A 13594-nucleotide genomic window follows, 5' to 3' on the forward strand; every position below is an offset into this window, starting at 1 on the left:
GCAGCTGTGAATTCAGCCAGCTTCTTTCAGTGAAATAACTTGGTGTAAAACCCAGGAACACGGGAGTTTCTACATGCACAGGAATTATGTGGACATTTAACATGAAATCCTGTCCATTTTAACTGTAAATGGAGGAAAACAATGTTTTTTCTTTGTCATAGCCCCAATAATCCCTTTTAAATATGATGACAAATGGTACAAATATTGTGGAACATGCAAACTGAATAGTTTTTTTTTTATTGAGCTTTCTGACTACATTCTGTAAAGTGTACATTCACCTTTGAACCATTATTTATTTATTTTTTGTAAGTCAGATATTTAATTTCCATCTTTACTCTGAGGCTCCTTCCTTATTGGCTTGTTGAACGTAATGTTCCTGAAAAGCATGACGCTGTCCACACACAGCAGTCCAGCTGACAGTAACCCCACGACCTGCAAACACACAGCACATCTCAGAACAAATGCAGCAGACGCCCCTCCATGTCGATGACAGCATTGTGATAAACACATAAATAGGAATATTCACCCACACAAGATAATATGGAGATTAAACAAATATACTCTCACCCCTCCAATGAGAGTGCCCCTGACAGTGTATGTAGACACAGCAACCAGGCTCACGACAGTGAAGTAGAAGGCGGCAAAGACAGAGTTAAATACATCCTAAAAAGAGCAAAAAATGAATTATACTCTAGTAAATGTGACATATAAAAACTTGTTAAAAATATTTTTACACATACTCTCTGTATATATGTGTGTGTGTGTCTCTACACACACACAAACATATATATTGCTCCCATTTTGTATGCGATGAACTCAAAGATCTAAAACTTTTTCCACATACACAATATCACCATTTCCCTCAAATATTGTTCACAAACCAGTCTAAATCTGTGATAGTGAGCACTTCTCCTTTGCTGAGATAATCCATCCCACCTCACAGGTGTGCCATATCAAGATGCTGATTAGACACCATGATTAGTGCACAGGTGTGCCTTAGACTGCCCACAATAAAAGGCCACTCTGAAATGTGCAGTTTTGTTTTATTGGGGGGGGGGGGGGGGATACCAGTCAGTATCTGGTGTGACCACCATTTGCCTCATGCAGTGCAACACATCTCCTTCGCACAGAGTTGATCAGGTTGTCAGTTGTGGCCTGTGGAATGTTGGTCCACTCCTCTTCAATGGCTGTGCAAAGTTGCTGGATATTGGCAGGAACTGGTACATGCTGTCGTATACACCGGTCCAGAGCATCCCAAACATGCTCAATGGGTGACATGTCCGGTGAGTATGCCGGCCATGCAAGAACTGGAACATTTTCAGCTTCCAAGAATTGTGTACAGATCCTTCCAACATGGGGCCGTGCATTATCCTGCTGCAACATGAGGTGATGTTCTTGGATGTATGGCACAACAATGGGCCTCAGGATCTCGTCACAGTATCTCTGTGCATTCAAAATGCCATCAATAAAATGCACCTGTGTTCTTCATCCATAACAGACGCCTGCCCATACCATAACCCCACCGCCACCATGGGCCACTCGATCCACAACATTGACATCAGAAAACCGCTCACCCACACGACGCCACACACGCTGTCTGCCATCTGCCCTGGACAGTGTGAACCGGGATTCATCCGTGAAGAGAACACCTCTCCAACGTGCCAAACGCCAGCGAATGTGAGCATTTGCCCACTCAAGTCGGTTACGACGACAAACTGGAGTCAGGTCGAGACCCCCGATGAGGACGACGAGCATGCAGATGAGCTTCCCTGAGACGGTTTCTGACAGTTTGTGCAGAAATTCTTTGGTTATGCAAACAGATTGTTTCAGCATCTGTCCGAGTGGCTGGTCTCAGACGATCTTGGAGGTGAACATGCTGGATGTGGAGGTCCTGGGCTGGTGTGGTTACACGTGGTCTGCGGTTGTGAGGCTGGTTGGATGTACTGCCAAATTCTCTGAAACGCCTTAGGAGACGGCTTATGGTAGAGAAATGAACATTCAATACACGAGCAACAGCTCTGGTTGACATTCCTGCTGTCAGCATGCCAATTCCACACTCCTTCAAATCTTGCGACATCTGTGGCATTGTGCTGTGTGATAAAACTGCACCTTTCAGAGTGGCCTTTTATTGTGGGCAGTCTAAGGCACACCTGTGCACTAATCATGGTGTCTAATCGACATCTTGATATGGCACACCTGTGAGGTGGGATGGATTATCTCAGCAAAGGAGAAGTGCTCACTATCACAGATTTAGACTGGTTTGTGAACAATATTTGAGGGAAATGGTGATATTGTGTATATGGAAAAAGTTTTAGATCTTTGAGTTCATCTCATACAAATGGGAGCAAAACCAAAAGTGTTGCATTTATATTTTTGTTGAGTGTATATATATATAATATATATATATATATATATTATATATATATATATATATATATATATATACACTGTTATTTCTACCTGGTTGTTTTTATGTAAAATTCTGCCCCTTACCAAAAACCAAACCATTATATTCCTCATTTTGAGTTTATTCAAGGTCACGTTAGAAACTAGGCCTGGGACCCTCACAGACAGTGTCCATCTTGTGAAAGGCCCCTAAAATGAGTCATACACACTTTTTATACCTTGTGGGTGTTAACATAGGTGTGGTTTAGTCTCACATTTCTAATGTTATTGGCTCTCACCAACATGGGGAGCTCTCCTGTATCTGAAACTTGGACAGGTTGATAGAGTACAACTTAACATATTTCTCAGAAACTTCCAACCAAATAACACAAATACTTAATAGCTAACATAAAACAAAGAATTAGCACAGATATTATCTAACAACTCCCCCTCTTGACATGAATCTATCATGTCAACAATAAAGACCATTTTGGCATAATTCAATTCCCATGTATGATCGATATTCCAATCAAATCAATTTTCTGCCAACATATAGGCACATAGGCAACCATCAACTGACCCTGTCCTGATTGTTGTGGCTGGCGTGCCTGGCTGGCTTTTGTTTGTCTTCTGTTTCTGTCTTTTGGTTTTCCTTCCAGGTGGTGTGCATTTGAGACTGAGTGGCTGTGTGGCTGAGTTACAGGACCTCACCCTGATCACCTGAGGCTGTTCAGGTGCAGCTCGTTCAGGACTCACAGCTGTGGTGCATGTACACAGATTGGAACATGGTAGCATTTAAGTCTGGAGTACACAGTGTGTATTGGCCAGAGACTCGACCTTGTGACCAGACGGGTGAGATCGTTGTCTCTAGAGCCATCTCCCATCAGTGGATGCAGAGAACGTTCCAGGTTTGATGTATGGTCTGTGAAAGAGGAGGGGGTGAGGTCTCACGCTCGTCAGCACACTGCCTGAGGTACGTTTGGTTTTGTGACTAACATTATACAGTCAGTAAATGTGGTGTCCCTCACACCTTATTGTATTGAGCTGTATGTTAGTCGTTTAATCAGCTTCCACTGCAGTGGAGTTTTGTGAACAGGGCGTTCCATGCCTGCAGGGTGGGAAGCTGATTTGCAATTAAGCCAGGAAGTGTTTGCTGTTTGTACACCTTTGAGCGGTCTCTCTGTGTGTGGAGTGTGGACTCACATAATGATGTCTTCTTTCACAGACTCGGTTTGTCGCGGCCACCTGGTGGGTGTCGGCGGGGTCCTTGGGTCCGAACAGTTTCTGGCTCCGGACCGTTTGTGCTGCTAGGAGCGCACCGTGTCACCACCACACCAGGCCGCGCACTCTTTTATTGTGTTTTTTATCACATCACTGTTATGTATTAAATTCAGTTATCCTTTGTACCGTGCTCTGCTTCTTTCATACTGGGTCCTTCAAACGCTGGTCGGTTCTCCGGGCTGCGTCCCACACATAACACTGATGTTCCTTCACAGTGCCCATGTAATGAGTCAGGGTCTCTCTGAGACATCGATGTAATCGTGACGGTGCCTGTTAGGTTGTCCCGGGTTTTGAGGTGGGATCTTAACCGTCATAAGCCATCCCGCCTTCCATACAGTCCTGACACAACATGCCATCAAGGCAGGGGCAGCAAGGTGTGAGAGGGAACTACCATTCAAGGTGTCACATCCAAATTGTCATTAACCTTTAAATTTTCTAAGACCACTGAATGTGAATTGAATTATCTCCCCAACAATTTCCAAAGATAACAAATAACACAAATACTTAATAGCTAACATAAAACAAAGAATTAGCACAGATATTATCTAATATACACAGTGAGGCAAATAAGTGTTTGATCCACTGTCGATTTTGCAAGTTTGCCACTTGAAAAGAATGTAGACATCTGTAATTTTTATCGTAGGTACACTTCAACTGTGAGAGACAGAATCTAAAAAAAAAAAAAAAAAAAAAAAAAAAAAAAAAAAATCAGAAAATCACATTGTATGATTTTGAAATAATTAATTTGGATTTTATTGCATGAAATAAGTATTTGATACAACAGAAAACAGACCTTAATATTTGGTAGAGAAACATTTATCTGCCATTACAGAGGTCAGATGTTTCCTGTAGTTCTTGACCAAGTCTGCACACACTGCAGCAGAGATTTTGGTCCACTCCTCCATACAGATCTTCTCCAGTTCTTTCAGGTTTCAAGTTTCAGCTCCCTCCAAAGATTTTCTATTGAGTTTAGGTCTGGAGACTGGCTCGACCACTCCAGGACCTTGAAATGCTTCTTACGGAGCCCCTCCTTAGTTTTCCCTGGCTGCGTGTTTGGGGTCATTGTTATGCTGGAAGACCCCAGCCACGACCCATCTTCAATGCTCTTACTGAGGGAAGGAGGTTGTTTGCCAAAATCTCACAATACATGACCCCATCCATCCTCCCTTCAATACGGTGCAGTCGTCTGTCCCCTTTGCAGAAAAGCACCCCAGAGTATGATGTTTCATGGTTGGAACGGTGTTCTTGGGGTTGTTCTCATCCACCAAACACAGCAAGTGGAGTTGATACACAAAAGCTCTATTTTGGTCTCATCTGACCACATGACCTTCTCCCATGCCTCCTTTGGATCATCCAGATGGTCACTAGTGAACTTCAAATGGGCCTGAACATGTGCTGGCTTAAGTAGGGGACCTTGTGTGCCTTATAGAGTGTTACTAATGTAATCTTTGTGACTGTGGTCCCAGCTCTCTTCAGGTCATTGACCAAGTCCTCCTGTGTACCCTCTGGGCTTTCTCAAAATCATCCTTACCTCACAAGACAAGATCTTGCATGGAGCCCCAGACCATGGAAGATTGACCGTCATCTTGTGTTTCTTCCATTTTCTAATAATTACGGCAACAGTTGTTACCTTCTCACCAAGCTGCTTGCCTGTTGTCCTGTAGTCCATCCCAGCCTTGTGCAGGGTCTACAGTTTTGTCCCTGGTGTCTTTAGACAGCTCTTTGGTCTTGGCTATGCGTGGACAGGTTGGAGTGTGATTGAGTGTTTGAACAGGTGTCTTTTATACAGGTAACAACTTCAAACAGGTGCAATTAATACAGGTAAAGAGTGCAGAATAAGAGGGCTTCTTAAAGAAAAATGAACAGGTCTGTGTGAGCCAGAATTCCTGCTGGTGGTAGGTGTTCAAATACTTATTGCAAGCAGCAACATACAAATAATTATATAAAAAAATCATACATTGTGATTTTCTGATTCTTTTTTATTCTGTCTTTCACAGTTGAAGTGTACCTACGATAAGACTGAGAGACTTCTACATTCTTTGTAGGTGGGAAAACTTGCAAAATCAACAGTGGATCAGCTACTTATTTGCCTCACTGTATAAGGTCCCACAGTTGACAGTGCATGTCAGAGCACAAACTAAGCATGAAGTCTAAGGAATTGTCTGTAGACTTCTTAGACACGATTGTTTCGAGGCACAAATCTGGAGAAGCGTACAGAAACATTTCTGCTGTTTTGAAGGTCCCAATGAGCACAGTGGCCTCCATCATCCGTAAATGGAAGAGGTTTGGATGCACCAGGACTCTTCATGGCGCTGGCTGCCCATGACATGACAGCAGTATGAATCTACAACGTCATGTCCAAATCCCCAGTGGGCAGTGTTCAATTTTGTGATGCAGAATGCCAAGCTACTCTGCACTTGTGACAAACTCAGATTTTCAGAAAAGGTGAAACCTGCAACCTGGGGCGGCACAGTGGCTTAGTGGTTAGCACTGTTGCCCTCACAGCAAGAAGGTCATAGGATCACTTCCTGCCTGGTCCTTTCTGCGTGGAGTTTGCATGTTCCCTCTTGTTTGTGTGGGTTTGTTGCTGCTTCCTCCCACATTTAAGATTAGGCTTAAAACTTTCCTTTTGCTAAAGCTATAGTTAGGGCTGGATCAGGTGAGACTTAGACTGCTGGGGGGTTCCCATAATGCACTGAGTGTTTCTTTCTCTTTTTGCTCTGTATGCACCACTCTGCATTTAATCATTAGTGATTGATCTCTGCTCCCCTCCACAGCATGTCTTTTTCCTGGTTCTCTCCCTCAGCCCCAACCAGTCCCAGCAGAAGACTGCCCCTCCCTGAGCCTGGTTCTGCTGGAGGTTTCTTCCTGTTAAAAGGGAGTTTTTCCTTCCCACTGTCGCCAAGTGCTTGCTCACAGGGGGTCGTTTTGACCATTGGGGTTTTTACGTATTATTGTATGGCCTTGCCTTACAATATAAAGCGCCTTGGGGCAACTGTTTGTTGTGATTTGGCGCTATATAAATAAATTGAATTGATTGATTGATCTAAGTCATGCAGGGTAGTTGAATAGGAACTTTAAATTTGTCATCAGTGTGAATGTGTACCTGTCTTGGTGAAGCTGGGGCACAGTGGATCAGAAATGTTTTGTGGCAGCATAAACACATTAGCATAGGTTTAGGTCATTCCATTGTGGATTTAATACAGCAAGTTATTGTTTATAAGGCTGTGTTATTTATGTCTCCCCAAGTATAATTTACAGGTGTTTAAAATCAATTTTAAATTTTCGATTCATTGTGCCCCGGACACTAATTCACGGGGCACAGTGAATCAACTTAGAATATAATGAAAAAACATGATTATAAAGATTTCTTCAAAATTATTAAATATATGCTGATGCATATACAAACTATAATCCAGCAAACCAGCTATGTAATGTGCGAGTGTCTTATATAGTGACATAAGTACTATTGTAATACAACTGTCATAATTCTGTTCAAACGTGAAAACAGTGTTTATATACACAAATTATACAAATAAAATCAAAATCAAATCAAATTTATTAATTATATAGCACCAAATCACGACGAGTCGCCTCAAGGCACTTCACAACATCATTTAAAAGGCAGAATAAATGAATTAAGATTAAAACACAATAAAAAAAAATTAAAACATAAAACCCCAATTCCAATGAAGTTGGGACATTGTGTAAAATCTAATTAAAAACAGAATACAATGATTTGCAAATCCTCTTCAACTATATTCAGTTGAATAAACCACAAAGACAAGATATTTAATGTTCAAACTGATAAACTTTATTGTTTTTGTGCAAAATATTTTGCTCATTTTGAAATGGATGCCTGCAACACGTTTCAAAAAAGCTGGGACAGTGGTATGTTTATCACTGTGTTTACATCACCTTTCCTTCTAACAAACACTCATAAGCTTTTGGGAACTGAGGACACTAATTGTTGAAGCTTTGTAGGTGGAATTCTTTCCCATTCTTGCTTGATGTACGACTTCAGTTGTTCAACAGTCCGGGGTCTCTGTTGTCATATTTTGCGCTTCATAATGCGCCACACATTTTCAATGGGTGTCAGGTCTGGACTGCAGGCAGGCCAGTCTAGTACCCACACTCTTTTACACATGCAGAATGTGGCTTGGTGTTGTCTTGCTGAAAGAAGCAGGGACGTCCCTGAAAAAGACGTTGCTTGGATGGCAGCATGTGTTGCTCCAAAACTTGGATGTACCTTTCAGAATTGTTGGTGCCATCACAGATGTGTAAGCTGCCCATGCTATGGGCACTAACACACACCCCATACCATGACAGATGCTGGCTTTTGAACTTTGTGCTGGTAACCAGTGATGTCGGCAACGCGTTACTAATCTGACCATTTTTTTTAGTAACGAGTAATCTAACGCGTTAATCTTTCCAAATCAGTAATCAGATTAAAGTTACTTTTCCTAGTCACTGTGCGTTACTTTTGCATTGTGGGTCGATAGCAGCATTAAACTTGGTCTGTGGGCAGGAGGTCGGGGTTCGACTGAACTGCCCACTTTCAGCGAGCTGTGAGCTTTTCATCCACGTTTTTTTGCAGCTGCTCGACTCGTCCTAACATCTTAAAGCGCGGTGATCAGCACACCTGCACTGAGCTTTACAAAGACATTTTTATACTTTTTTTCCCTCCTTTATTTAGAATTCTGAGCTGAGCCGCTCCGTATCGTCTCGTTAAAAGCAGCTGATCCTCGACGCATCAACAACTAACACTATTTTCCACTCAAATGCACCTAAACTCTCTTTCTGAGGACCACATGATGTGAAAACGCAATAAAACTTTCTTACCTGTAAATCTGGTCATGTTTTCTGCATAAATAAATGTTATCCATTCTTTGTGCTCAAACGCCAAAGCAGGGGCGAATCCAGATGGAATGGGGGCGTGGGGTAAGGATGTTGTGTGGGCCGCTGAAGAGGAGGTACTGCTGGCCCACCACCACCAGATGGCGCCCTGCTTGGAGTGCGGGCTTCAAGCACGAGAGGGCGTCAGAGCCACTGGGAGTGACAGCTGTCACTCATCCCCAGGACCAGCTGTCACTCATTCATCATCATCACCATCACCATAAAGGCCGGACTGCAACTCCACCTCCTCGCTGAGAAATCAGCTACCATTCAGGTACTTTTCTCTGCTGACTCAAAAACGTTGAGTAATAGTCTGAACTTCTTTTTGCAGCCGTTATCCTGTGGTGTTTGCCTTATCTGTGGGATTGGCGTTTGGTGTGATCAGCGACGGCTTCGCTTCACACTCCAATCAGATAAGTGGTTAGACAGGAGCTGCACGAGTGTGTGATTGGAGGTGGAGGTTCTCCCTCCTTTACTGAACACTGACTGTGGGATTACTGAGTGTGCAAACTCACACTCATCTGGACTGTCTCGTTTTCTGCCAGCAGTACCGGGTCTGACTGCTGAAGACAGCGGCCACCTGGGGCGCAGGGCTTGGCGGCTCCGGTGTTCTTCATCTCCGTTGGTGGTGGAAGCTGGGGGGATCCAGCTCTTCTCTCGCCAGGCGTCTTCTATTGTCGAGCCTGCCCACACGTCACCTGGTGTATGATTGACAGTCCACCATATTGTTATTGTCTGTACGTCGTTGTGCGATTCACAACATTAAATTGTTACTTTTGGCTTATCCATTGTCCGTTCATTAACGCCCCCTGTTGTGGGTCCGTGTCACGACACTTTCACAACAAAGGATGTGACTCCCCCCCCCCACAACACCCCTAGATTAAAGGTCCAGTTTTGAAGCCGTTTTTTACTACAACTACTAATATTGCTTAAAATAATAATTTCGACAAGTAAAATGTTTAGAGAGAATTTAAATGTTAGAAAAATGTTAGAATTTAATAGTTACATTTAAAACAATGTAGGTTTGAAATTGCAAGTTTTACTGTTACAGTGCTGTCAACAGTTAAATATGAGGTCAAGAAAGAGGTCTTTATTTTACTTTTTATAAAACAAGTATTTATTTTCATTGAAGTCAAGAAAGGGTGACTATAAAGTGAGTTTTGGCAAAACAGGTATCATTGTTATGTTGACGTGGGTTGTTGTCGGCAGCTGGGGAAAGTAACTAAAAAAGTAACTAGTAATCTAACTTAGTTATTTTACAATTGAGTAATCAGTAAAGTAACTAAGTTACTTTTTCAAGGAGTAATCAGTAATCAGTAATTGGATTACTTTTTCAAAGTAACTGTGGCAACACTGCTGGTAACAATCTGGATGGTCTTTTTTCCTCTTTTGTCCGGAGGACACAACGTCCATGATTTCCAAAAACAATTTGAAACGTGGACTCATCAGACCACAGCACACTTTGTGTCTGTCCATTTCAAATGAGCTCGGGCCCAGAGAAGGCAGCGGCATTTCTGGATGTTGTTGATGTATGGCTTTCGCTTTGCATGGTAGAGTTTTGCACTTGTAGATGTAGTGACAAACTGTGTTAACTGACAATGGTTTCCTGAAGTGTTCCTGAGCCCACGCGGTAAGATCCTTTACACAATGATGTTGGTTTTTAATGCAGTGCCGCCTGAGGGATCGAAGGTCACGGGCATTCAATGTTGGTCTTTGGTCTTGCCATTTATGTGTAGAAAGTTCTGCAAATTCTCTGAATCTTCTGATTATATTACGGACTGTAGATAATGGAATCCCTAAATTCCTTGCAACTGAACGTTGAGAAACATTCTTCTTAAAGTGTTGGACTATTTTTTTCACGCAGCTGTTCACAAAGTGGTGATCCTCGCCCCATCTTTGCTTGTTATTGAGTGTTGTTAGAAGGAAAGGTGATGTAACACAGTGGTAAACGTACCACTGTCCCAACTTTTTTGAAACGTGTTGCAGCCATCTATTTCAAAATGAGCAAATATTTGCACAAAAACAATAAAGTTTATCAGTTGGAACATGAAATATTGTGTCTTTATGGTCTATCCAATTAAATATAGGTTGAAGAGGATTTGCAAATCATTGTATTCTGTTTTTATTTCCATTTTACACAACGTCCCAACTTAATTGGAATGAAGGTTGTATGTACATAAGTAAAAGGAATAAAAAAATAAAAGGAAGAGAAGAATAATGGAAAAATAAATGTATATGCATCAACAAGTAATATTTGTCATCCACTTACTGGGGCTTAGTAAATCACTTTCTAGACTGATTCACTGTGCCCCGGGTGCATGTGACACACGAGTCATGTTATCAAATAGCTGATAATCTGGAGAAGACATAACACATGCTCATCAGTTAGATGGGGTAGTCTTCTAACTAATAACAATTTTTGGGCCACCTTTCTTCTGTTGTGAGAAATAAATACAAAGACACTGACATCCACAAAATTTACTTAGTTAGTTTTACCCTTAATGTATCCAAAAACAAAACACTAATTTATAAGGGGGATGTCTTTATGCATAAAAATATGGCATAACTGCTGCAAATATAGCTACTGATTCACTGTGCCCCAGTTTCCCCTATATGCGGCCCTGCAATAGACTGTCCAGTGTGTAACCTGCCTTTTGTCCAGTAACCACTGGGATAGTCTCCAGCCCCTTGTGGCCCTTTAATTCGAATAAGCGGGTATAGAAAATTAATGTATAGGATTAACGTAGTTAGTGATTGGGGGTCTGCAAAAATGTCACCAGCAATTCTGCAAAACCTACAGCATATTGAGCTTTGAAACTATGGATTCTGAGATAGGTACAGTTGAAGACCAGTGGACCTCCTGTTTTGGGCCATATTGGTATATTTTAAAATTATAACGTGCTGATATTTAACATATTTGAAAAGCAGTTTGTGAAAAAAGATTTCACTCATAGTTTAATGTGGCTAAGATGGTAAAAAATTAACTTGTCATTTAACTCAATTTCACCATTCTTCTCAGAAGGCATATAAGCTGACATTTTAACATCACCCACCACGAGAGGCCAGAAGAAGAAAGTCAGCCTCTTGTTCAGTTTGAACAAATACAGCAGCAGCAGAAGCAGTGTGATGACAAACTCCAAGGTCGCCGCCGCGATGTACTTTGGTCTGTAAGCTGCTGTGAAGCACACAAATGCCACAAACAGAGTAACCTGCAGCAAAAAAAAAAAAAAAAAAAAAATCTTATTAGTAACGTTGCATAAGAAATGCAATGCCTCAGTTCTTTCTTAATGATAGAGACACAGACTATTTGTGCTGCACATTCCGCTTTTTTAATAGAAAAAGAGGAACTAACTATCAGCCTGCATAACACATCTTGTAAAAAGTAAGATCCTTCAGCTGCTCCCTGTTTTCACTCCGTACCTCAGTCGGAGTGGTGGGCCGATCTGTTGCCGTTCGCCATTTCGGTAGTTCCACCCCTCCCGATAGGCTGGTGGTATGGTCGGGTTGGGGCACCGGACGTCTTTCCGGTTTTCCGCTGCGCTTAGGGGATGGGACTGGGTTAGTTTTTCCTGTTTCCTTCCCCAGCTTGGTAGTTTTGTGCCGTTCGCCAAAATTGAGCCGACGATGGGCTCTGGGAGTGATCTGGGGTCTTCCGGGGTGCTGGGGGAGGTAACAGGGTTTGTCGGTTGTTTATTTGCCCCCGGGGTAGTTTAATGAAGTCCACCGGGGGTTGGATTTATGTGTTTCTTATGTTTCCTTCCAGGTTCCACCTCCAGGGTTGATGGGACGGTTCTGGGGGGGAATTGGCTTGTGGGGCCGACTAGCCAAGTGTGGCTGGGTCTGGGGTTCCTGGGTTGTGGGGAGGGTGCCTCCTGGGTTGATGGTACGGTCCTCTGGGGGGGCGCTGTTGCTCCATGTGTACCTGGGGACCTCTGTGGGATTCCGGCTTTGCTGTTTCTCCTGGAACTGGCGGTAAAGGTCTTCTGGGGGGTGTTGGCTCTGCAAGTCATTCTGGGGGGGTTGTTTGTTATTTTTCTTTGTGAATTTGTGTTTGTATTGTGTTGCTGGGCTGTGTTAGGTTTTTGCATTTGGGAGTTTTTCTTTTCTTCCCGGGGTTGGATGGGATGGTCCCCTGGGGAGGGTTTGGGTGGGTTTTGTGGTTTTTTTTTGTATGTTGGGTTGTATATGGGACTTTTTTGGGGTTTTGTTGATGCCAGCCGGCCTTCCAGCCGCGGTGCCCTGTCCTGCTGTCTGCTGTGGACCTTGGGAGCGTTACGCCGTCTGCTTGCTGTCGTGGACCCGGAGGAGGTGCTGTTCTCGGCCTGGTCTGTTCGGTCGCCGGGAGGCTTCCCATTGATGGGGGGTACTGTTGTGTGTGGGGGGTTTGGCTGGATGTTTTTGTGTGGTTTTCTTTTCTTTGCTCTCCAGGTGGTATGCAAACTGGTTTTTGTCTGTGGAGAAGGTGCTGGCAGAAGAGTCCTTCACCCTCATCAGCATGATTTGCAGCACCTGTGGATGATGCTCACGTGCAAACTTAAAGACTTTCAGCTGAAGCAGATAATGAGATGGCGTTCTGCATTTAAGCCATGAGTGATTCAAGCAGAATTGCCGGGAACTCGACCTTGTGACGTTCGTTGTGAGACGCTGAGGACCGCACCTGGGTTTGACACATCGTGCCTGTGAAGGAGGACGGTGTGAGGGACACATGCTGTCAGCACACATCAGAGGTGATGATTGTCTGAATAAGTGTTAATAGTAATTTGGTATTTTGTTACGCAGTATATTTGAACATGATGAGAATTGTGCAGCTCGCTTCTCACGGCCGTGGCGTACGGACTGATGATCCTCCACCTGTTGTGAGAAGCTGCTCATTTACATAAAGCTTAAATTCAGACCTGAATGTGTTGCTGATAGTGTGTGCCTTTGAAGGATATTAGTTGTAGCTGTTGACTTACCTCACCTCTTCTATCCTTCACAGAGTCAGTTTGTCATGTCCACCTGGGGGGTGTTTGGCGGTGAGTCTGGGTCCAGA

General features: G+C 43.1%; 1 protein-coding gene across 1 annotated transcript; it reads right to left on the reverse strand.

Annotated features, from left to right (window-relative positions):
• Nucleotides 1–291: 291 nt before the first annotated feature.
• On the reverse strand, nt 292–11882 carry LOC117506299 (chemokine-like factor). The gene is made up of 4 exons (XM_034165787.1): nt 11863–11882; nt 11616–11781; nt 568–663; nt 292–432 (listed from the first exon to the last, which is right to left on the reverse strand). Exons 1-4 carry the CDS (start codon nt 11880–11882, stop codon nt 319–321), a joined length of 396 nt encoding a protein of 131 aa, XP_034021678.1. The 3' UTR covers nt 292–318.
• Nucleotides 11883–13594: the final 1712 nt, after the last annotated feature.

The sequence above is a fragment of the Thalassophryne amazonica genome, unplaced genomic scaffold (genome assembly GCF_902500255.1).
Source record: "Thalassophryne amazonica unplaced genomic scaffold, fThaAma1.1, whole genome shotgun sequence".
NCBI classification, from domain to species: Eukaryota; Metazoa; Chordata; class Actinopteri; order Batrachoidiformes; family Batrachoididae; genus Thalassophryne; species Thalassophryne amazonica.

Coding starts and splice junctions, on each gene's coding strand:
- LOC117506299 (XM_034165787.1), bottom strand. CDS start 11,882: ATGTGCAGCACAAATAGTCT. Junction 664..11,615: donor TCTTCTTCTGGCCTCTCGTG/GTGGGTGATGTT, acceptor TGCTCTTTTTAG/GATGTATTTAACTCTGTCTT. Junction 433..567: donor GGGGCACTCTCATTGGAGGG/GTGAGAGTATAT, acceptor GTGTGTTTGCAG/GTCGTGGGGTTACTGTCAGC.